This window comes from Geotrypetes seraphini, chromosome 17 (genome assembly GCF_902459505.1).
Source record: "Geotrypetes seraphini chromosome 17, aGeoSer1.1, whole genome shotgun sequence".
In the NCBI taxonomy this organism is placed as follows: domain Eukaryota; kingdom Metazoa; phylum Chordata; class Amphibia; order Gymnophiona; family Dermophiidae; genus Geotrypetes; species Geotrypetes seraphini.
This window is the reverse complement of record NC_047100.1, coordinates 10,557,995-10,580,378: the sequence shown is the minus strand read 5'-3', so window position 1 is coordinate 10,580,378 and position 22,384 is coordinate 10,557,995. Positions and strand designations below refer to the sequence as shown.

Below are 22,384 nucleotides of genomic sequence, written 5' to 3'. Positions count from 1 at the left end.
AGGCCAATATTCAAATTAAAAAAAAAAAAATTGATGGTTTCAAGATAGTTAAATCACTAAGGGGTAGATAGTCAAACAGGTTTAAGTGGGCAGGAGATAATTCTTGAACTTAAACTCCAATCAGCATGCCAGGAGGAGATAGTCAGTGGTGCTTAACTGGGCAGTGCTTCTGAAAATGCACTCTTTTTTGGCCGTGACTCTGTCCGGTTAGTGCTGGACCAGTCCCTGGGCAGATTTGAATCGCTTGTTCACTCTTTCTCCAAATACTAGGTCTAGGGGGCATGCGATGAAGCTACTAAGTATATTTCTTCACACAACGTGTAATTAAACTCTGGGATTCATTGCCGGAGAATGTGGTGAAATCAGTTAACTTAGCGGAGTTTAAAAAAGGCTTGGATAATTTCCTAAAAGAGAAGTCCATAGACCATTATTGAGATGGCTCGAGGAAATCCACTGCTTATTCATAGGATAAAGAGCATAGAATCTGTTTTACTACTTGGGATCTAGTTAGGTACTTGGGAGCTGGGTGTGTCCCAGCATGACAATTCTTATCTTCTTATGTGAGCCAAGTAAAGGACAGTCAAGCCATTGTGACATCACTGATGAGTTTGGCTCTTAGGCATTGGTGGAATGAGGCATTATGACATCACAATCTGAGCTCTGGAATGTTGCTACTATCTGGGTTTCTGCCAAGGACTTGGGACCTGGGTTGGCCACTGTTGGAAACAGGATACTGGGCTTCATAGACCCAGTCTGTCCCAGTATGGCAGTTCTTATGTGAGGGTAGGCCCATAAGACATGGTGATATCCAGTGCCATGAGTGCCAGCCCTGAAATATCGCCGGTACCTGCATAAATTCAGGAAGCACTGAGGACTCAAATATTCATTGCTGGTGCCCAGACGTAACCCACCACTGAATATCTGCTCCGCTAACATTCTTTCATACCGATAGTATAAGCAAAGAGTTTCCCATCAAAAGGTAAACTTTAAACGGTCCCAATTTTCCCAATTTCTAGTGATCAATTGAATGGACACCCCAGTCATTATAAGAAGAAGTCTATGTTTATTTTTATCAATTGGACTATTAGAATTTAACAATATCCTAAATATTATATTGCTAGGGGCTATGTTCGACCACTTTGCAGCTGAGTAATACGAGGGCTGTTCAAAAAATATCAGACCTTAATTTTTCTTCTGGGGATGTACCACAGCAATAAGAAACAATAAAAGTTGGGGATACTTTAAGTTCGATAATGTCACTGATGGCTCTTTTGGACCTGCTGTTCAGGAACAGGATGTTTCATGAGAATGTTCAGTGGCATGGATGAACAGCAACTTCTTGCATCAATCAGGAAATAACCCCCCCCTCCAAACCCCCCCCCAAACCCCATTTCCCTTTAAACAGGGGTTATTTCTCGCAGTTCTGCTGCTATGCTTTGCACAGTTCTGGGCAGCATTCTGGTTTCAAGAACTTATATACAAGATCCCCTGTGGACCCGCTGGCCCTGGGCTTCTAGGCTTGGCACAATTACTATATTGAGCCCACTGTGTTTCTTCAGGAAGTTCTCCCCACCTGACTACCTGAATTATAAATACCCCCACTGACCCTTCTTATTTCTGGGCAGAGAGCTGGGAACTATCCACCCTTGTTTTAATGGTCTAAGATTCCCCTCCCACTATCAGGGACGTGCAATGTCAGGTCACTGAATCCACTCCGGGCTTTATTTCTCCTTCTAAGGTTAGTTAGCATTACCCATCCCCCCACTCACTATGCTTTGCTTGCATACAGGGATTCTGGTTTAATTTCTGTTGCTAACCAATCCTCACATTCACACATCAAACACTCATTCATTATACAGTCCCTCATAAGGACAGAAATGTTTCTTTAAAGTATTTTATACCATTGTTACAGAACAAACTTTCATTTCCTTCCCCCACACAGTACCTTACTGACTCATGCTGCATTCAGCCATATAGTCTAGGGCTTCTGGGCTGCAGTCCGTTTCATCCCCCTCAGAGACAAATCCCTCTACTTCCATAAGAGACTCCTCACTCTCTGAAGCTGGGTACAAGCTATCCTCTGGAACAGCATTTGGCCAGCCTGTTCATGAAGCTTTTCCCTTCCAATTAGCCTCTGCTTGGAAAGCAAAGTTTTGTCAGTATGGCAGTGCTGTGGGACAGGAGGTTTCTTAGCAGAAGGCAGTAAGACAGAGCTCCTAGCCTTCAGTTTCCTGTTCTGTGAGGAACGTCCTTCCCTCCAGGTTCCTGATTGCCTGTGTGTGTTCTCAGCTGGCCTTGATTTATCCTGCTGTGAAATTCTCACTGGTGCTCTAACCACGTTCTGCCTGTCAACTCCACCCCCTTCCTTAACCCTTGCTGCGTCAGATTGCCTGACCAGAGGTTTAACCAGAGAATTAACAGATGGTTTATAAAAGGGATTATAGTGACTTGGAACAGGTATTCTATTCTTCTCTGCCATCCCTTCTATGTTCTGCCCTGCCAGTCTGATCTTAGCATTAGGAACAGAGTTAGGCTTAAGAATAGGCACATTTGCTTTAATGGCAGGGTTTAAAGCAGATTTTGAACCTGTGACAGGAGCTTCCCTGTCACACTTGCCATAGGAAAATAAAAATAAATAAATATTTAAAAAGTCTTGTAAGACCCTTACTAGACCAGTGTCCACCCCACATCCAGGACCATACTATGCTACAGAAGAGAAGAGGTGTCTAGTTATAGTGTCTCCTCCTGGAATGGCTGCAATATGGCCTGCCCATATATAAATAAGAGACTAGAGTATTTGGTGGATTACATGCTGTTGTGTGCGAGGCAATGCTATTTTTCTTAAGGCTCACCTTTGGGCCTACTCAGTTGATGGATAACAATTGTTTTGTATAAATAAATTATATCAGGAGGAATAATCAGTTTAACTCTGTGATGAAAGTCAGCAAATATTTTCAATAATCACAGCTATTATAACCGCTAAATCATAAATTAAATATTAAATGAAATGTGAAGTGCTCAGACCTTATAACCGATGTGTTTTAGTGCAATGACCAAAACGAGGTTAACAAGGGGACCATCATAGCCTTCACAGTCCCCAACCACCTGTATTTAGCAATAAAAAGGAGATGTACTTATCTTAGCCAGGTGGTCATTGGTAATGTTAATCCTCGTTTGGACCAATAAACCATGTGATGTGACTTTAAAATATTTCTCAGCTTGTGTTGTTAAGTCTATGGTCAGGGGGGACAGGGACCATAGACTTAACAACACAAGCTGAGAAATATTTTAAAGTCACATCACATGGTTTATTGGTCCAAACGAGGATTAACATTACCAATGACCACCTGGCTAAGATAAGTACATCTCCTTTTTATTGCTAAATACAGGTGGTTGGGGACTGTGAAGGCTATGATGGTCCCCTTGTTAACCTCGTTTTGGTCATTGCACTAAAACACATCGGTTATAAGGTCTGAGCACTTCACATTTCATTTAATATTTAATTTATGATTTAGCGGTAATAACAATTGTTTTGTAACACGTCCTAAATACTCTGCTTGATTGCATAGCATTTCATGTGGGAAGTTTGATTTAATGCTACGAATATATTGTTAAAAATTTTGGGGAAGAAAGTTACCGTGATCAGCATTATGAGATTCTGAGCAAACAGGAGAATATATATTTTGACGGGGAAAAGAAATACAAATATGTGTAACATAGCTTTTGCCGTTTTTATCGCGCGTTCTCAGAATATAGGTTCTGAACGTAGTCTTTGAGAGAGAAGCCGTCATTTAAAAATGGTATAAAAAAATCTTAATAAATAAATAATAATAAATCAGAGGCTAGATGTACCAGGTGTGCTAATATGTCTACATGCATCAATGCATGTTATTTAATGCAAGCCCCATTAGTGCCAAGCCTTTTCTGTGAGTAAAAGCTGTAAAGTGCAACACAGGAAAAGCCCATGAAGAAATAACCAATGAGGAAAATAGGACTGAACAATGGACATCCAATGACGAGCCAGGAGAAGGATTCAGTTGCTCCTTCTCCTGGCTCTTCATTGGACATCCATTGTTCTTAAGTTTATTAGGATTTTATATACCGCCTATCAAGGTTATCTAAGCGGTTTTCACAATCAGGTACTCAAGCGTTTTTCCCTCTCTGTCCCAGTGGGCTCACAATCTAACGTACCTGGGGCTATGGAGGATTAAGTGACTTGCCCAGGGTCACAAGGAGCAGCGCGGGGTTTGAACCCACAACCCCCAGGGTGCTGAGGCTGTAGATCCAACCACTGCGCCACACCCTCCTCGCACTTCTTCATTGGCAAAAGCTGTTTAACATGCAGAAAAGAGCTTTCAGAAAACTGCATGACTACCTGGGCCGGCTAAGACCTGGTAAGACTAGATGGTTGCCTCGGGCAGCCAAAAAGCCGCAGAAATAAAAGAAAACGACAGACACTCGTGTGGGCTTTCATGGCTGATATCATCGTTCTTGCAGAGGCGACACCACCTCGATAGCTGCGAGAACCAAAGCAGTAGATCTTGACAGTCACAGAAAGAGCCATCAGAATCATTCTTTGACCTGTAGGGAGAACGAGTGCAAGAAAGAAAACCAGGAGAAAACCTCCACAATCCAAACAGGAAGCAACAAACAACGGTGGAGATACACAGTAATGTTGGTGTACAATTTTATTCTTGAAATCACAGAATTAAGTGCAACGGCTCGACATGCATGTGTTTCGGCCACAAAGGCCTGCCTCAGGAGCCTTTATGATTTAGATCAGTGGTTCCCAACCCTGTCCTGGAGGAACACCAGGCCAATCGGGTTTTCAGGCTAGCCCTAATGAATATGCATGAGAGAGATTTGCATAGGATGGAAGTGATAGGCATGCAAATTTGCTTCATGCATATTCATTAGGGCTAGCCTGAAAACCCGATTGGCCTGGTGGTCCTCCAGGACAGGGTTGGGAACCGCTGATTAGATTCTGTTGCTTATGTAATGCAGCATATCACGGATAAACCTCAGAAGCAGAATCCGCATTTATGCACCGCACCCCCCCCCAAAGTTAGAAAAGGCATCGCACGTGATTCTGTGATTTGAGGAATAAAATTGCATTACCGTGTATCTCCACCATTGTTTGTTGGGAGAACAAGTGCAGGCATACACGGACAGCAAAATTTAATGTTTAAAATATGACGCTGAATTCTGCATTTTTACAGGATTGTTGTGGGAGAGGTGGTGTTTGGTTGATCCTGGGGGGCCGCCGCGGGAGCGGACTGCCGGGCACGATGGACCCCCTGGTCTGACCCGGCAGAGGCAATTCTTATGTTCTTATGTGATTGTTGAGTATAATGATCAAAATTTGGTAAGAACAGGGGGTGAGGGGGACTGGCTTCAGGCACCCAATACCCTTGCACCAGTCCTGGCGATTTATGTGTAGGTTTTCCTGGGATGAGGAAAAGACACAGAAAAGACAGGGTTGCTATTTATTTTATTTAAAAAAAAAAAAACAAAACTGCTTGATATTCAGCCCGCAGTAGTAAGTGGTGTCTGAGCTGCTCAGTGTCGCAGGCTGGGGCATGTGCGGCTGCTGCCACTGATTATCTGGGCCTCAGTGGTCACCCGGAAGTTAACTGGGTGCTTGCTGATAATCAGACGGGCGCCTGGTTAAAGTTTCAAGTTTTTATTTAAAATTTGATTCGATCGCTTATCAAATTTCTAAGCGAAATACAAAAAATTAAAAAGGAACCAAACAATTTTAAGCAAACGGGTATACAGCAGTATAACCAAATCTCAAACCCCCTTTTCTACAAAGATGTGCGGTAACAGTCCCGAAGCCCTTTAAATCTCTATGGGCTTCGGGGCCATTACCGTGTGGCCTTGTAGAAGAGGGGGGGGGAAAATAGTCGAACATGGTGAAACAAAAGGGAAGGAGAGAGAAATACATTCCTGATAGGATAGGACAGGGGTAGGTAATTCCGCTCCTCGAGAGCCGGAGCCAGGTCAGGTTTTCAGAATATCCACAATAAATGTGCATGAGATAGATTTGCATCTCAATGAGGCAGTGCATGCAAATCCATCTCATACATATTCATGGTGGAGATCCTGAAAACCTGACCTGGCTCCGGCTCTTGAAGACCGGAATTGCCTACCCCTGGGATAAGAGAACATTTAAGGCGGTTACTTAGCTGGATTGCCAACTGGCTAATCCCCCCTTTTATAAAGCCGTAGCGCGGTGTTTTCTGCCGGCCGTGGTAGTAACAGCGCTGATGCTCATATGAGCGTCAGAGCTGTTGCCACCACGGATGGTGCTGAAAACCGTGCTACGGTTTTGTAAAGGGGGCGGGAGAGGTTAAGTTCATGCTCCGCCCATGCCTGCTCCAGCCTACCCAGTTAGGGGATGGCCAATTAGCGGGGATCTTCAATGGCATTAACCGGTTATGTGCCACTGAATATCACTGGATAGCTTCAGGCAAGCCATTTAAATTACCGGGAGCTTCTCCTAGCTCAGGGGTGTCCAATGTCGGTCCTCGAGGGCCGCAATCCAGTCGGGTTTTCAGGATTTCCCCAATGAATATGCATGAGATCTATTTGCATGCACTGCTTTCATTGTATGCTAATAGATCTCATACATATTCATTGGGGAAATCCTGAAAACCCGACTGGATTGCGGCCCTCGCGGACCGACATTGGACACCCCTGTCCTAGCTATTTAAATGGCTCTGAATATTGGACCCTAAGGGAGTGCGTGTTTAGAATACATGTACACAGTTATAAATTTTATAGAGCAGGTGTAAATCTGTGCATGGGCATTGTTGGGGCTGATTCTAGGAATCTTTTTTTTATAAGGGTAGATAGGCACCAGCATTGCCTTTATTAAATACGTTCAAAAATAAACATCCTCTTGGATTTCTTACACAGGCGTCCTTTATAAAAGAATGCCTGTGTCTATAACTTGCATTAATACCCATTAATGTATAATAATGAGCGTTCACATGTTAATAGCCTTAATATTGTTCTTGGACCCTCTACCTGGCTTCAGCCCCTTGTGTTAAAAATAGATTCATAAAACTGGTCGGTGAAAAGCCAGATTCACTGGCTATTACGGTAATATAGCCTCCCTTCAAAATATTTAAACTACTATTTTGTAGGGGTTTTGTTTTTTTTTATTTTATTTTGTATCCTAAGAGCTATTAGGAATGTGCATTTGTTTGAAACGACATGAGAAATTTCAATGACACGAATAGCCATTCGGATGCTAATTCTTTCAGAAGGGTGGCAAAATTCAAGTGCCAAGAATTCATGCAATTAATCTCAATGCGGGCACACATATACCCATATATGCCAATACCTGTATTGGATTCTAGACTCTCAATCAAATCTCAAATCAGAACAGTGGTCAAGATCGCCTTTAATAGAATTAAAACTATAATGTCTGTTGAGGATTTTTGGCCTGTTTTGTAATGCTTGAGTTTGACAAAGATCAATTACTGTAATGCACTGTATTTAGGTCTTCCACTACAGAGCCTTAGGGCCCTAGAGTTATCCAAAACGCAGCTGCTAGTGCTACTTGCAGGTGTTTCCCATTTTTCACATATTTCACCCATTTTGCAAGTATTACATTGGTTACCTGTCAGCTTTCAAATTAAGTTTAAAGTGCTAATGTTGATTCACAAGGCACTGTGTAATAAGAGTGCCATTTTATCTGTCAACCGTCCTGAAAAATTATAAGCCCTGTAGGGCAGAATGTACACATTGACTTTCTGTGCTTCCATCCCTGAAATACACTTTGCAGAGACACAAGCATGCGCCGTTCTCTATTGTGGGTCCAGAAGAGTGGAACAGGTTACCTCTTGCGTTGCGCCTGGAAGATGATACTGCTGATTTCAAGAAGGGTTTAAAGACCTACTTGTTTGGGCAAGCTTTTGTGTCTGAGCTTTGAACTTGAGAGCAGCTTATGGCCTGTTCTATTTTTGTTTTAATATGTGTCAGATCTGTTGTATGTCAGTTACATTTGTAGTTTATTGTATAAAATGTGATTATTATATGGAAAATAAATTCGGGTTCTGTAAAATAGCATTACTGGTGATGGTGGGTGTTAACACAGGTGGACTTTTGGTGGAGCAAGGGCAGGACACACATTTATGGGCATAGATTATAGAATCCTATTATCTACCGTATTTTCATGCATATAACGCACGCGTTATACGTGTTTTTACCTACCGCGCATACCCCTCGCGCGTTATACGCGTGAGCGCGGTATACAAAATTTTTTTTACATAGTTCCCACCCCGCCCGACGCCCGATTCACCCCCCCCAGCAGGACCGCTCGCACCCCCACCCCGAACGACCGCTCGCACGCGCTCCCACCCGCACCCGCATCCACGATCGGAGCAAGAGGGAGCCCAAGCCCTCTTGCCCAGCCGACTCCCCAACTCCCCGACAATATCGGGCCAGGAGGGAGCCCAAACCCTCCTGGCCACGGTGACCCCCTACCCCCACCCCGCACTACATTACGGGCAGGAGGGATCCCAGGCCCTCCTGCCCTCGACGCAAACCCCCCTCCCTCCAACGACCGCCCCCCCAAGAACCTCCGACCGCCCCCCCAGCCGACCCGCGACCACCCTGGCCGACCCCCACGACATCCCCACCCCCCTTCCCCGTACCTTTGGTAGTTGGCCGGACAGACGGGAGCCAAACCCGCCTGTCCTGCAGGCAGCCAACGACGGAATGAGGCCGGATTGGGATCGGGACAGCGCACGGAGAGGCGGGGCAGTGCACGGAAAGTCAGGGAGGGTGAACGGATAGTCGGGACAGCGCACGGAGAGTCGGGGAGGGCGAAAGGAGAGTCGGGGTGGCCAGAGGAGAGTCGGGGCGGGCGAAAGGACAGTCGGGCTGCATGTGCGGTATACCCGTGAGCGCGGTATACAAATGTTTTTGTACATAGAATCGTGGTTTCTGCGCGCTATACCCGTGTGCGCGTTTTACACGGGTGCGCGTTATCTGCGTGAAAATACGGTACTCATGTTTTTTTTAGTGATCATAGGGCCCCTTTTATAAAGCACGGAAAATGCAACACAGCCTATTCAGTTCCTAAATAACACATCTTTACATTAGCGCATGTTGACATTTTCCCCGCTTAATTAAAGAAATAAGAAATGTCTCTAAAAAAATCCAAATCACTGCTAGATGTAACAGAAGTGAGCCCAGTATAGGGGAATCGAGCCATTGTGACATCACTGCTGAGGTTGGCTCTTAGGCATTGGTGGAATGAGGCATTATGACATCTAAAATAATAAAACGCTAGCCACGCATGCGCACTCATACCTGCGTGATCTGTGATCCCTGATCCGTAGGTCCGTGGCTAACGCTCCCTCTCTCGCAGACCGCGGTCTTGCCGGTTCTGGCTCCCTTTCCCGATCGTGTGCCTCCATTGTCCAAACGTCTGTTCCAAACCTCCCCTCTCTGCTGTTGTGAGACATGTCAGGCGGGGATCAATAGAGGAGCCGCGACACCTTTTCAAACCCTCCTCAGCACTGCTGCCATCGTTGGTAAGTTTTTAAAGTCCAGCAAAGCCGTCGGCCGTGAAGTATGCAGGTGGCTTTTCAAACCCCCCCAGCACCGCCGCCATCGTTGGTAAGTTGTTGTTTTTTTTTTAAACCTGGTGGTCTAGCGGTATCCCTACCTCACTCTCGCAGCTGCCAACGCTGGAGGGAGCTTTGTTGTTAAGGCCTGGCTTCTTCGGGCAGCAGCAGCATTTAAAATTCGATGCCGTTGCCAGCTTCAGGCCTTCCTCTCTGGCGGGTCCTGTCTTCATGAAAACAGGAAGTAGGCAGGACCCGCCAGAGAGGAAGGCCTGAAGCCGGCAACAGCAGCGAATTTTAAATGCTGCTGCTGCCAATGAAGTTCAAGGAGGAAAGGGAGCAGAGGGGGAGAGAATGGCTTGGAGGGAAGAAGACATGGCAGGGCATGCAGGGAAGGAGAAAGGTATGCCAGACCAAGGAAAAAGGAAGGGGGAAAGGAAGGAGGAGATGCCATATGGAACAGAGAGAGAGAGAGAGGGCGGACACTGGATGGAAAGAGAAGAGAGGGCAGTGAATGGAAGGGGCAAAACAGAGGGTGAACAGTAGATAAAAGGGGTGCGAGAGGGAGACAGACACTGAATGGAAGTGTGGGGGAGAGGAGGGACAGCCGCTGAATGGAAGTCTGAGGGACAGGGGGAGCAGATGTTGGAAAGAAGTGAGGAGAGAAAAAAAGGCAGATAGTGGGAGGGAGGGAGACAGAAAGGAAAGAAAAAAGAGACAGGGGCAGGGAGAGAGACAGAAATAAAGAAAGACTGACAAACATATATTCTAGCACCCGTTAATGTAACGGGCTTAAAGACTAGTCACAATATAAAGCTGGGCTATGCAGCGTTAGATAACTGCATCCAATGCTCTGTCAAACCAGGGAAGGATTTATGCCCAAAAAGTAAATTTTTTAAATATGGAGACGCTTTATGTAGCCAGGCCAATCAGTGCCTTAGGCCCCTCCCAGTGCATCAGTGACATACCAAATGGAACAATATATGCAAACTGCTTGAGTTGTAACATAGAAAGGCAGCATATCAAATCCATTTCATCGTAACCACGTTAATATTAGTAGCTGTAAAGCAGGCCAGCAAATGCCATGGCTTTCTTCAGGGTATGCTGTGAGGTCCGCAGTTTGTTTTTATATACAGTAGTAGGTCCTCAAACCCGATTGGTTGGGGTTTGAGGTGATTTTTTTTCCGTCATTAGTGCAATTGATGATGATAAGGCAAATTTTGTTTTCGACCAGTCTTGGGAAGATATACAGAACATGGTTTTATCATTGAAGTCTTCAACATCTAAGTGAGATTCCTGTCCAGTTTGGTTACTTTAGACTTCAGATGACAAGCTTCTGGTTTTTATTGGTCAGATATTTAAAATTTCTTTTGGCACTGGCTCCTTTCTTTTGGAATGTAAACAGGCTGTTAATCATCTTAGACTGAAAAGGGCATTTATTTCAGCAGAGGAGGTCTGCAATTGTAAGCCGGCTGTATCTCCTATTTTTAAGCTTTCCGCATGGCTTCTGATACAAGCTGAATAGGCAATTTTTCCTCCTTTCTACAGTAAACTAATGGCAGGCAATTTACCAATGCATTGAAAAGTATATGCTGCCAGAGAAAAACAGCACACATTGTAATGGTAATATGTGGCCATTTGCTACTTGAAGAGCAGAATGTAACATAGTAAATGACGGCATATAAAGACCTGAACGGTCCATCAAGTCTGCCTATAAGTTATACTCATTAAAAAACACATTTTTGGATTAACTTGTCTCTTCTTTGATATTTCTGGGTCATAGACTGTAAAGTCCACCTGGGATTGTCCTAGGTTCCAACTGCTGAAGTTGCCATCTAATCAAGCCATTGTGACATCACTGCTGAGGTTGGCTCTTAGGCATTGGTGGAATAAGGCATTATGACATCACAATCTCAGCTCTGGAATGTTGCTACTCGTTGGGTTTCAGCCAAGTAACATAGTAAATGACGGCAGATAAAGACCTGAATGGTCCATCCAGTCAATCCATTAGTTAGACCCGTTACAAATACATGATTAAATTAACTTGTCTCTTCTTTGATATTTCTGGGTCATAGTTGTAAAGTCCACCTGATATTGTCCTAGGTTCCAACTGCTGAAGTTGCCATCTAATCAAGCCATTGTGACATCACTGCTGAGGTTGGCTCTTAGGCATTGGTGGAATAAGGCATTATGACATCACAATCTCAGCTCTGGAATGTTGCTACTCGTTGGGTTTCAGCCAAGTAACATAGTAAATGACGGCAGATAAAGACCTGAATGGTCCATCCAGTCAATCCATTAGTTAGACCCGTTACAAATACATGATTAAATTAACTTGTCTCTTCTTTGATATTTCTGGGTCATAGTTGTAAAGTCCACCTGATATTGTCCTAGGTTCCAACTGCTGAAGTTGCCATCTAATCAAGCCATTGTGACATCACTGCTGAGGTTGGCTCTTAGGCATTGGTGGAATAAGGCATTATGACATCACAATCTCAGCTCTGGAATGTTGCTACTCGTTGGGTTTCAGCCAAGTAACATAGTAAATGACGGCAGATAAAGACCTGAATGGTCCATCCAGTCAATCCATTAGTTAGACCCGTTACAAATACATGATTAAATTAACTTGTCTCTTCTTTGATATTTCTGGGTCATAGTTGTAAAGTCCACCTGATATTGTCCTAGGTTCCAACTGCTGAAGTTGCCATCTAATCAAGCCATTGTGACATCACTGCTGAGGTTGGCTCTTAGGCATTGGTGGAATAAGGCATTATGACATCACAATCTCAGCTCTGGAATGTTGCTACTCGTTGGGTTTCAGCCAGGTAACATAGTAAATGAGGGCAGATAAAGACCTGAACGGTCCACCCAGTCAATCCATTAGTTATACCCATTACAAATACATGATTAAATTAACTTGTCTCTTCTTTGATATTTCTGGGTCATAGACTGTAAAGTCCACCTGGGATTGTCCTAGGTTCCAACTGCTGAAGTTGCCATCTAATCAAGCCATTGTAACATCACTGCTGAGGTTGGTTCTTAGGCATTGGTGGAATAAGGCATTATGACATCACAAACTGAGCTCTGGAATGTTGCTACTCATTGGGTTTCTGCCAGGTAACATAGTAAACAACGGCAGATAAAAGACCCGAACGGTCCATCCAGTCTGACCATTAGTTATATCCATTACAAATACATGATTAAATTAACTTGTCTCTTCTTTGATATTTCTGGGTCATAGTTGTAAAGTCCACCTGGTATTGTCCTAGGTTCCAAATGCTGAAGTTGCCGTCCAAGCTCACTCCAGCCTATCCAACCATCCCGTTGTTTGTAAAGTCTGTCCAGTAACATCCTCCTCCTGTTAGTGGAGTTCACATTGATTCCCACCTCAGCCCATCCTAAACTGAATTACCATATATGGAGCACAGACCGTGCAGGTCTGTCCAATACCGGCCTTAGTTCTTTAATTGACATCCTTCGTTTTCTAATTAGAGATCCTCTTATTTTTATCCCACGCTTTTTTGAATTCCATCACCGTTTTCCTCTCCACCCCTTCCCTCGGGAGGGCATTCCAGGCATCTACCACCTTCACGGATTCTCCGTGAAGAAGAATTTCCTAACATTGCTGCTAAGTCTTCCTCCCTGTAACCTCAAATTATGCCCTCTAGTTTTACCATTCCACTGTTCTCTACTTTTGGATTTTTTTTTTTCAAATTGAAGCTTTTTTTTTTGCATCGACCCTCGATGTATGCCTTTGTGCTGAAACATGGCGTGCGCTTTGACTCCCTCTCCTCATTGCCTTGGTTAAATGCAAATATTAACTCATAAAATTATGTGTGTATCTCTAGTCTTCAGGCACGACCACTTGCATCAGCTCAATGTTTGGTGTTACGTGCTCATGCATCTAACCTATGTTAGCATTTTAGAAAGGAGAATAGAAGCCTCCTTTCCTTTATAGAATATGCTTCAATCAGGTGCCCACTATGCACCTATATTTAGCGTCCCTGTTATAGAAGAATTTCCCTCTCCAAGGGCACCTATTTGGATCTGCATGCTAACTGCAAGATGCAATCTCTGTTGGTTAAATGGCATAGCGTTGCCATTAGCCTGTGTTAAAACGATGGGAAATAACCAGCATGGCTTGTTAAATCGCGCCACACATGTAATTCAGAATTCTGTGTCATTCATCAGTATTTCTTTTTTTTTTTTTTTAATTATCTTTATTAGCAATTGCAAAGGGAACATACAACCAGGATCAGAACAATCAGAGCGGACATGAAAAGGTCAAGATATTGAAGGGCTCCTTTTACTAAGCTTCGCCAGCGGTAAGGCTAGACTTAAATAGGGCGCTGGTCTTCGACCTAAGGGCCGCGGTGGGAATCACTGGTCTGACCCAGCAGCGGCAAATCTTATGTTCTTATGGAATTTCATGATGCCCTTTCCTAGAAGCTTTTGCTGCTTTGCTTTTTCTCTCCTGTCGCTCTGCAGACTTTGCTGTTGTCGCAAGATATGTTCCCTGGTTTGCTGTCTTCCTGCATTTCTGTTGTTGCTGTTCTGCTCACCCTGTTCAAGAACATAAGAATTGCCGCTGCTGGGTCAGACCAGTGGTCCGTTGTGCCCAGCAGTCTGCTCATGTGGCAGCCCTTAGGTCAAAGACCAGTGCCCTAACTGAGTCTAGCCTAACCTGCGTACGTTCTGGTTCAGCAGGAACTTGTCTAACTTTGTCTTGAATCCCTGGAGGGTGTTTTCCCCTATGACAGACTCCAGAAGAGCGTTCCAGTTTTCTACCACTCTCTGGGTGAAGAAGAACTTCCTTACGTTTGTACGGAATCTATCCCCTTTTAACTTTAGAGAGTGCCCTCTCATTCTCTCTACCTTGGAGAGGGTGAACAACCTGTCTTTATCTACTGGGTCTATTCCCTTCATTATCTTGAATGTTTCAATCATGTCCCCTCTCAGTCTCCTCTTTTCAAGGGAGAAGAGGCCCAGTTTCTCCAATCTCTCACTGTTTTGGTAATCTGGGAATTAAGCATATAGCACAAAGCATGTAAGCACTTTAGCAAATTTTATTTACAATTTTCTTTCTTTGGAACTGTGATCAAGAAAATTGTGAGCTTCGTTGATGGATAACAATTGCCTTGTAACACATCCTAAATGCTCTGCTTGATTGCAAAGCATTTCATGTAGGAATAGTGGTAGCACCGGGCTTTTCTCCATTCAAGGTTCATCCATTCTAAGCCATTGTATTTGGTGGAAACATATAATTTATTTGTGGTCTAAACTCCATATAATAATCTTTCAGAGGACACTGTTTTCTCATTAGACTGTCACTTTAAAGTAGGTCTGTATTCCATTGTATTAGTGGCTTTTGTCTTTTGCTGTGCTTTCTCCCTATTCCTCCCCCTCCCTTTGCTCTTGGAGTAAGTTCAGGAATGGAGTAGAGATCATGATGGGGAGATCCTCATATGAGGAGGAACAATAAAGAGACTTTTCCATTATAGCTTCCTCTTTCAGAGTTTGTACTATCCCAGAAGGTGGAATATAAGCTCAGGGGGTTAGGAGACTTTCCCTTAATCCATCTAGTAAGGCAGTCTCCCCTATATTCTCTAACCGGAGGAGGTTTAGGACTGTCTCCTTCACACCCTCTGCTTTGTCCTTTAGTGCAGGGGTGTCCAATGTCGGTCCTCGAGGGCCGCAGTCCAGTCGGATTTTCAGGATTTCCCCAATGAATATACATGAGGTCTATTTGCATGCACTGCTTTCATTGTATGCTAATAGATCTCATGCATATTCATTGGGGAAATCCTGAAAACCCGACTGGATTGCGGCCCTCGAGGACCGACATTGGACACCCCTGCGTGATTTCCTGGCTCAATCTGTGCCTCTGTCTAAATCAGGGGTAGAAAACTCCGGTCCTCGAGAGCCGTATTCCAGTCAGGCTTTCAGGATTTCCCCAATGAATATGCATTGAAAGCAGTGCATGCAAATAGATCTCATGCATATTCATTGGGGAAATCCTGAAAACCTGACTGGAATAAGGCTCTCGAGGACCGGAGTTCCCTACCTCTGGACTAAATGGTAGTTTTTAGGTAACTGACAAGGTACAGATCCCGACAAAATAAGGGAACCTGCACCAAAACCATTTACCATACCAGGTTTAGGGAGCTGAGATTGGGCTTTTTAAGACTGGGGTGGGGGACCCAACTCTCTGCACTTCTTGTTTTACATGTGGCTGTTGCCTCCATTAAAACAGGCACTTGAAACAAAAGAGCAAGAAAATTCAGAGTACGTATTGAATCCCCAGGTGGCTCAGCAGAGCTTGACAGTGACTTGTCTTAGAGCAGTGGTTCCCAACCCTGTCCTGGAGGAACACCAGGCCAATTGGGTTTTCAAGCTAGCCCTAATGAATATGCATGAAGCAAATTTGCATGCCTATCACTTCCATCATATGCAAATCTCTCTCATGCATATTCATTAGGGCTAGCCTGAAAACCCGATTGGCCTGGTGTTCCTCCAGGACAGGGTTGGGAATCACTGTCTTAGAGAGCTCTTAGGTTCAAGTCTCTCAAGGGGTGGCCTGCTGTTGTCTGTTTTCCAGCTGGGTCCAGAAAAGTGAGATACAAGGGAGAGGAAAAATTTGGTACTTTCACCAGCTGAGTGGTGGCTTGGAGGGAAGTGGACCTGCCCTCTCTTAGAGAGGTCCTGGGTTTGAATCCCACTTGCACCTTTTTATGGTTCATAGACAAAGGCGCGAAAGACAAAAGCGCGCGCTGCCGTGTCGCTCTAAATTACAGTTTTTAGGGGCTCCGACGGGGGGTTTTGTTGGGGAACCCCCCCCCCCCCAGTTTACTTAATAGACATCGCGCCGGCGTTATGGGGGGTTTGGGGGGTTGTAACCCTCCACATTTTACTGTAAACTGAACTTTTTCCCTAAAAACAGGGAAAAAGTGAAGTTTTCAGTAAAATGTGGGGGGGTTACAACCCCCCACACCCCCCACAACGCCCCCACAACACGGCGCGATGTCTATTAAGTAAAGTGGGGGGGTTCCCCCCCACGCCTCCCCCCCCGTCGGAGCACTAAAAACAGTAATTTAGAGCAGCGTGGCGGCGCGCGCTGCGCTCAATTGTCTGGGCGCGCCTTTGGCCCGGCGCGCTTTTGACCTGACACCCCTTTTTATACAGTTGAGTCCAGGAAGGAGAGGTATCAAACTCAATCACATTAAGTCCAATACACAGGCTAAGATGCGGGCCAGACTCTGCCCCCATAAAAATACTAATTATAATACCATTTTTTCCATTCATTTTTTCATATATACGCACAGAATATAATCTTATTAACACATAATGGTAATGGTTAACCACAAAATTAAACTACTCAAAACACACTGTATGCTTCTCAACATTCATTCCTACCAGAACACAGATAACCCCTACGCAAATACGGGACCAAAAACACCCTAAGATTCAAGATTCTGCATGCATTGCAACCCACCAGAGAAAAAGAAACAAATGCATTTCTTCCTGAGCAGTGCAAAAGATAGACATCAGATTAAAATGCATAAAACGGACACAATTCAAACACTAACTTGAAAATAAAACCATTCCCCCTACCTTTGTTGTCTCCCTCCTTCCATGCTGTGCGGGTGTCTAACCTTCTGGCCGGCTCCAACCTGGCCGTTTTATGCAGTCCAATGCTCCCCGGTGTCATCTGGTGGCCGGCTCCCTCCTCCTCACAGCCATCGTGTGCAGCAGCTCCTCGTGCGTCCTGCACCTGAACCAGAAGCCTTCTCTCTGACGTCGCCGCGTCAGAGGGAATGCTTCCAAATGAGGTGCGGGACACGCAAGGAGCCACTGCAAGGCGCTCCGCGCACATTACAGCTGTGAGGAGGAGGGAGCCAGCCACAAGGTAAAACTGGGGGCATCGGACTGTGGGCCGCATAAAACGACCCAGGCGGGCCGGATTTGCCCCGCGGGCCTTGAGTTTGACATCTGTGGTATAAAGGGACAAAAAAAAAAAAAAGCTCTTAGTATCTGGGCTGACTGTTGGCTCGGCGGCTAAGGTAAGAGATTGTGGGTTCTAGTCTAGCTTAGCCAGAGCTAGGATGGCTAGAGCAGGTAAGAGGTGTGGGTGGATGGGGTTGGAGGTTAGATAGACCTGCATACTGAGTATATTTAGTAAAAACTCAATAACTGCAGATGGGCCACCAGCAGTCAGGGTTATGCTATGTTTTCCTAACCTCTGGGCCAGCAAGGCTTTCACACGAGGACTTTTTCAGAACTTCTCCTTGTCCTCTTCTGGGCTTAAGAGTGCTGCAGAATAGAGAAGAATATGCAGAGAAACACCAATTCTCAAGAGCTGCTGGTGGCTCAGAGAATAAATGTCCCCACTTAATGTACAAGTAATCAGGGGTTTAAATCCTACTTATTACTTTAATTTAAAGACTATATTAAAATACAAGAGCCCATAAGTTGCTCTCTTATAATGAATGACATTTTCTAACAAATAATACAAAGTTTCATGTAGTTCAGCCGAAGATCATGGCAGACTGGGGGGTATTACTGGGGGGAGGTTGTGGGTTGAGGGGATGTTCCAGGTGGAAAGGGGATTCTTTATGTTGCAGGCTGGGGGGGAGGGGGAAGAGAAGGAGGGGCTGTTTTGGGGGGGAGGGGCAGAAGGGAGCTTGGAGGACTCCAAAGAGGTTATGCAGGTATTGGTTGAGTGGCTAAAATATACCTGTATAACACCTGGCTCCTCCCCTGCACTGCTCCAACCCGCCTACTTTTTTTTAGGGCCTATGAGAGTTGATATTCTGCAGTACTATCCAATTAGGTGCCAAAGAATATCGGCAGCTGGGCAGTCCTAAGTGATTTAAGTGGGCAGGAGTCTCTGCCCGCTTAAATTGCTTTGAATATCAGTCTGCTTATGTGGTATAATTTTATTTGTCCTTTTAAAGATGACATCATTTGCTAAACCTTGAAAAGCCTAAAGTTGAATTCTATAGCAAAATTGACCCACATCTTAGAAAAGATACTTGAGCTGGCTGAAGAACATGCTTTGTAGAGCAAGAAGGATATTTAAATGTAATAATAATTCATTCCCCTTGATTTTTCAATCTAGATCTTGGAAGAAAATATGAAGCTGGAGTGTAAGTGCCACGGAGTTTCTGGATCTTGTACAACCAAAACGTGTTGGACAACTCTTCCCAAGTTTCGGGAGCTGGGTTACATCCTGAAAGAGAAATACAATGAAGCAGTCCAGGTGGAGCCCGTCAGAGCGAGCCGAAATAAGCGGCCGACCTTCCTGAAAATAAAAAAGCCCATGTCCTATCGCAAGCCCATGGACACCGATCTGGTGTACATAGAGAAGTCTCCAAACTACTGCGAAGAAGATCCTGTCACTGGAAGCACGGGAACACAGGGGCGAATTTGCAACCAGACCGCGCAGCATTCTAGCAGCTGTGATCTGATGTGCTGCGGTCGAGGCTACAACACCCACCAGTACTCCAGAGTGTGGCAGTGCAACTGCAAATTTCACTGGTGTTGCTATGTCAAATGCAACACATGCAGTGAAAGGACAGAGGTGTTCACCTGTAAATGAAACGCATGCCCGGGGATGAAAAGACCCCTGGGAATAAACACATTTGCACATGATCTTAGGTGACCTGCTGAAAGATTCTGGGAACTGTTTGGAATCTGGAGTGATTCCGTGGATGCACATCTTAGACTAGTCAAATCAGCCGAACAAATAAACAGAGGAAGAGGAGAGATCACAAAATGCAACTGAACAAATCGCTGAGGTTTCTTGGCTCTGCAACATGCAGAGGGGTGTGTGGGCAACGCAGAGGTTTATATCGGAATGTGGGAAAGCTGGAGACTTCCTCCCCCTCCCCCCCCCGGGAATATCATCATTTTGCAGCAAGAAATGGAAAATGCGGCATTGACCCAGCTTGGAAATTTTGCAGAATGGAGACCAGTATGGAAATCGTTTACTGGCTAGCTAATGTCCTACAGACCGGGGCGACAGTACCCCCTTGTGACTTAGGGGGTCTTTTTATGAAGGCGCGCTAACCAAGTCAGCCATGCAATAATGCTAAGGCATCTATGGGAGCCTTAGCATTTAGCGTGCACTAAATCGATTATCACACCTTAATAAAAGGACCCCTTAATTTGAAGTGTTAATTATACAGATTTAGGGATACACCCTTACCGAAAACCTCTGCATGTCTCACCTCTGCTTGAATCACCTACCACAAGTGTAACTATTGCAATTTTTCATAGGCACTGGTTTATCTGCTTTTTTTTTTTTTTTTTTCATTTTAATGTGCTGCAGTGTTTAGTGCAGGGATATGGGACAGCCAAGCATGAGAATAACAATATTTAACAGTTGAATTTAGGTAAACTCATCTTAATTTATTTAAAGAACTCTACCGACATTTCACACTGTTCTACCAAGTCTGGAGCTTGCTTTTATTGTGGAATAATTTTGTAGATATAAAGAAGAAAAAAAAAAAAAAAAGAATGGTATTGTATATAGTAGTCCTTACATAAAATTTTCTTGCAGGATGTGAAACCGATAAAGTGGGCATCTTATATATATGTTTTGCTATTTGCTGCTAGTTGGGAATTTTAACTGGATGCAGTTTTTTTTTTTTTTTAAAATGTCTACCGGAACACTTTGTCTTCAGTTGAAAAAAAACAAACAAAAAAAAAAAGCATTAAGATGACAATTTTGGAAAATGGATCATAGGATCAGAGAGTATATTTTGTAAGAGACTATTTTTATATGAATATTTTATTTATACTATGTCTGCTTGTGTAATTCTACGACCTGTAATTTTTCTGAAAACAAGCATAAAGTTTGTAATTCTTATGGTATTTAACAAGGCAAGATAAAAAGCTCTTTGGTCCGTTATTGTAGCAACAGCGGGCTGGACGCCCTCAGCTATGGCTTACAGGTATGTCAAAGTGCAGAGCTAGCTTTCTCTTAGATTAGCCACGTCCAGGGGTGTGGACAGAGGCTGCCCTTTCCTGCACTCAGTTTGCAGAAGACGGAAAACAAGAAGAATCAGTTTTGTCCATGGATTAAATTCATGATTGGCATTTACTGGGTGTTCGGAAAAAAAAAAGAAAAGAAAAGAAATAAAGTCAGGCTTTGCTTTCCAGCTCTTAAACTGTGCCATTATGTCTAGTGAATGTGCTGTGTGCGCTAACAGGTAAACTCTGCTATTGTCGAATCTGATTTTTGTCAGCAATAGGTTGGAGACTATAATGGAATTCGCCCACATTTCTGCCTATGGCGAGATATCAAAATTCTGTGTGTATATTACAGAATACTAACACTTTTGTAGGGAAGAGACGTCCACTAACTGGCACTTACCTGCATATGTACAAGTCAAGATTCTACAGCGTAAGTGCATATTCACTTTAGATCAGGGGGGGTCAAAGTCCCTCCTCGAGGGCCGCCATCCAGTCGGGTTTTCAAGATTTCCCCGATGAATATGCATGCGATCTGTTAGCATACAATGAAAGCAGTGCATGCAAATAGACCTCATGCATTGGGGAAATCCTGAAAACCCGACTGGATGGCGGCCCTCGAAGAGGGACTGTGACACCCCTGCTTTAGATGGTATATGAAAGGAGGGGAGTTCATGTGGGCGGAGCAGTGTCTCGCAGACTTTCTGGCCGGCGCCACACTAAACCCTCTTTTACAAAGGTGCACTAAGCTAAATATTAGCATGCATTAAACATGGGCTGAACGCTAACTGGGTGCATGTTATCCTATGGATTCGTTAGCGGTTAGTGCACACATTTGATTTATAATAATAATAATAACTTTATTTTTGTATACCGCCATACCCAGGGAGTTCTAGGCGATTCACATCAATTAAACCGATTTACAAGAATTGCAATTAATCAGATTTACAAGTAACGAAGTCGTTGAGGTAAGCATGAAGTGGTTGTACAAGTCATTGGAGTTAGCAGGTTGGAAGAGAACAATAAGAAGGAGTAAAGAGAGAGTTCATATCGTTGGTGGGGGGAGGGGAGGTGAGAGAAGAATACAATACAATACGAACTTTGAACAATACAATAAGGTTAAAAATTAACTCATCATATTCATAACATAAGGTAAAAAGGGGTTGTGAAATACAATTTAATATAGAAAAGCAGAACAAAAAAAAGGAAAGGTACACGAGGGAAAGAAATAAAAGCATATTAATAGAATAAAATCAATGACCTGGGTATTAAAAGATTAAATATCAAAGGCATCTTTAAAAAGAAATGTTTTTAAATTACTTCATTCACATAAACAATAAATACATCACTTATAAACAATCATTAACACATTTCATAAATTTTTATCCCCTCCCCTCCCCCAACCCTCCTTCCCATATATTCCATTATCATATAAAACATATAACAATAAAATCCCCCCCTCCCTGCTCCTTAAATTAATAAAATATAAGGGAAACAAATTTTTTTTTTTTTTAATTAATCTTTACAATATTTCGTTAATGGTTGCCACACATCCTGATTCCTCTAGGCATTTGAAAGATGCATTAAACATATCGAGGCTGATATTCTGCACTATTTAGCCCTGGCTCTCAGACGGCTATCCTATGATATTGGGCGGGAGATACGTACAGTATACTAGCATTTTAAACATTCACATGCATGCTGCATGTGTAAATCTTAGCGACAGTTTTATAGAATCACCCTAATAGAGTACACACAAACGTGTGGGTTAAAAAAAAATAAAAATACAGTAGTACCTTGGATTACGAGTATAATCCGTTCCAGGA

The 22,384-nt window shown here is 43.9% G+C and overlaps 1 protein-coding gene across 1 annotated transcript in view; it reads left to right on the top strand.

The window, feature by feature from the left end:
• The window catches only part of WNT7A (Wnt family member 7A), a 100,650-nt gene extending 80,541 nt beyond the window's left edge, over positions 1-20,109 (top strand). The window contains exon 4 of the mRNA XM_033926405.1: positions 18,703-20,109. Within this exon, the coding sequence (XP_033782296.1) occupies positions 18,703-19,182 (480 nt within the window). The 3' untranslated portion in view covers positions 19,183-20,109. The remainder of the gene's footprint in view (positions 1-18,702) is intronic.
• Positions 20,110-22,384: the final 2,275 nt, after the last annotated feature.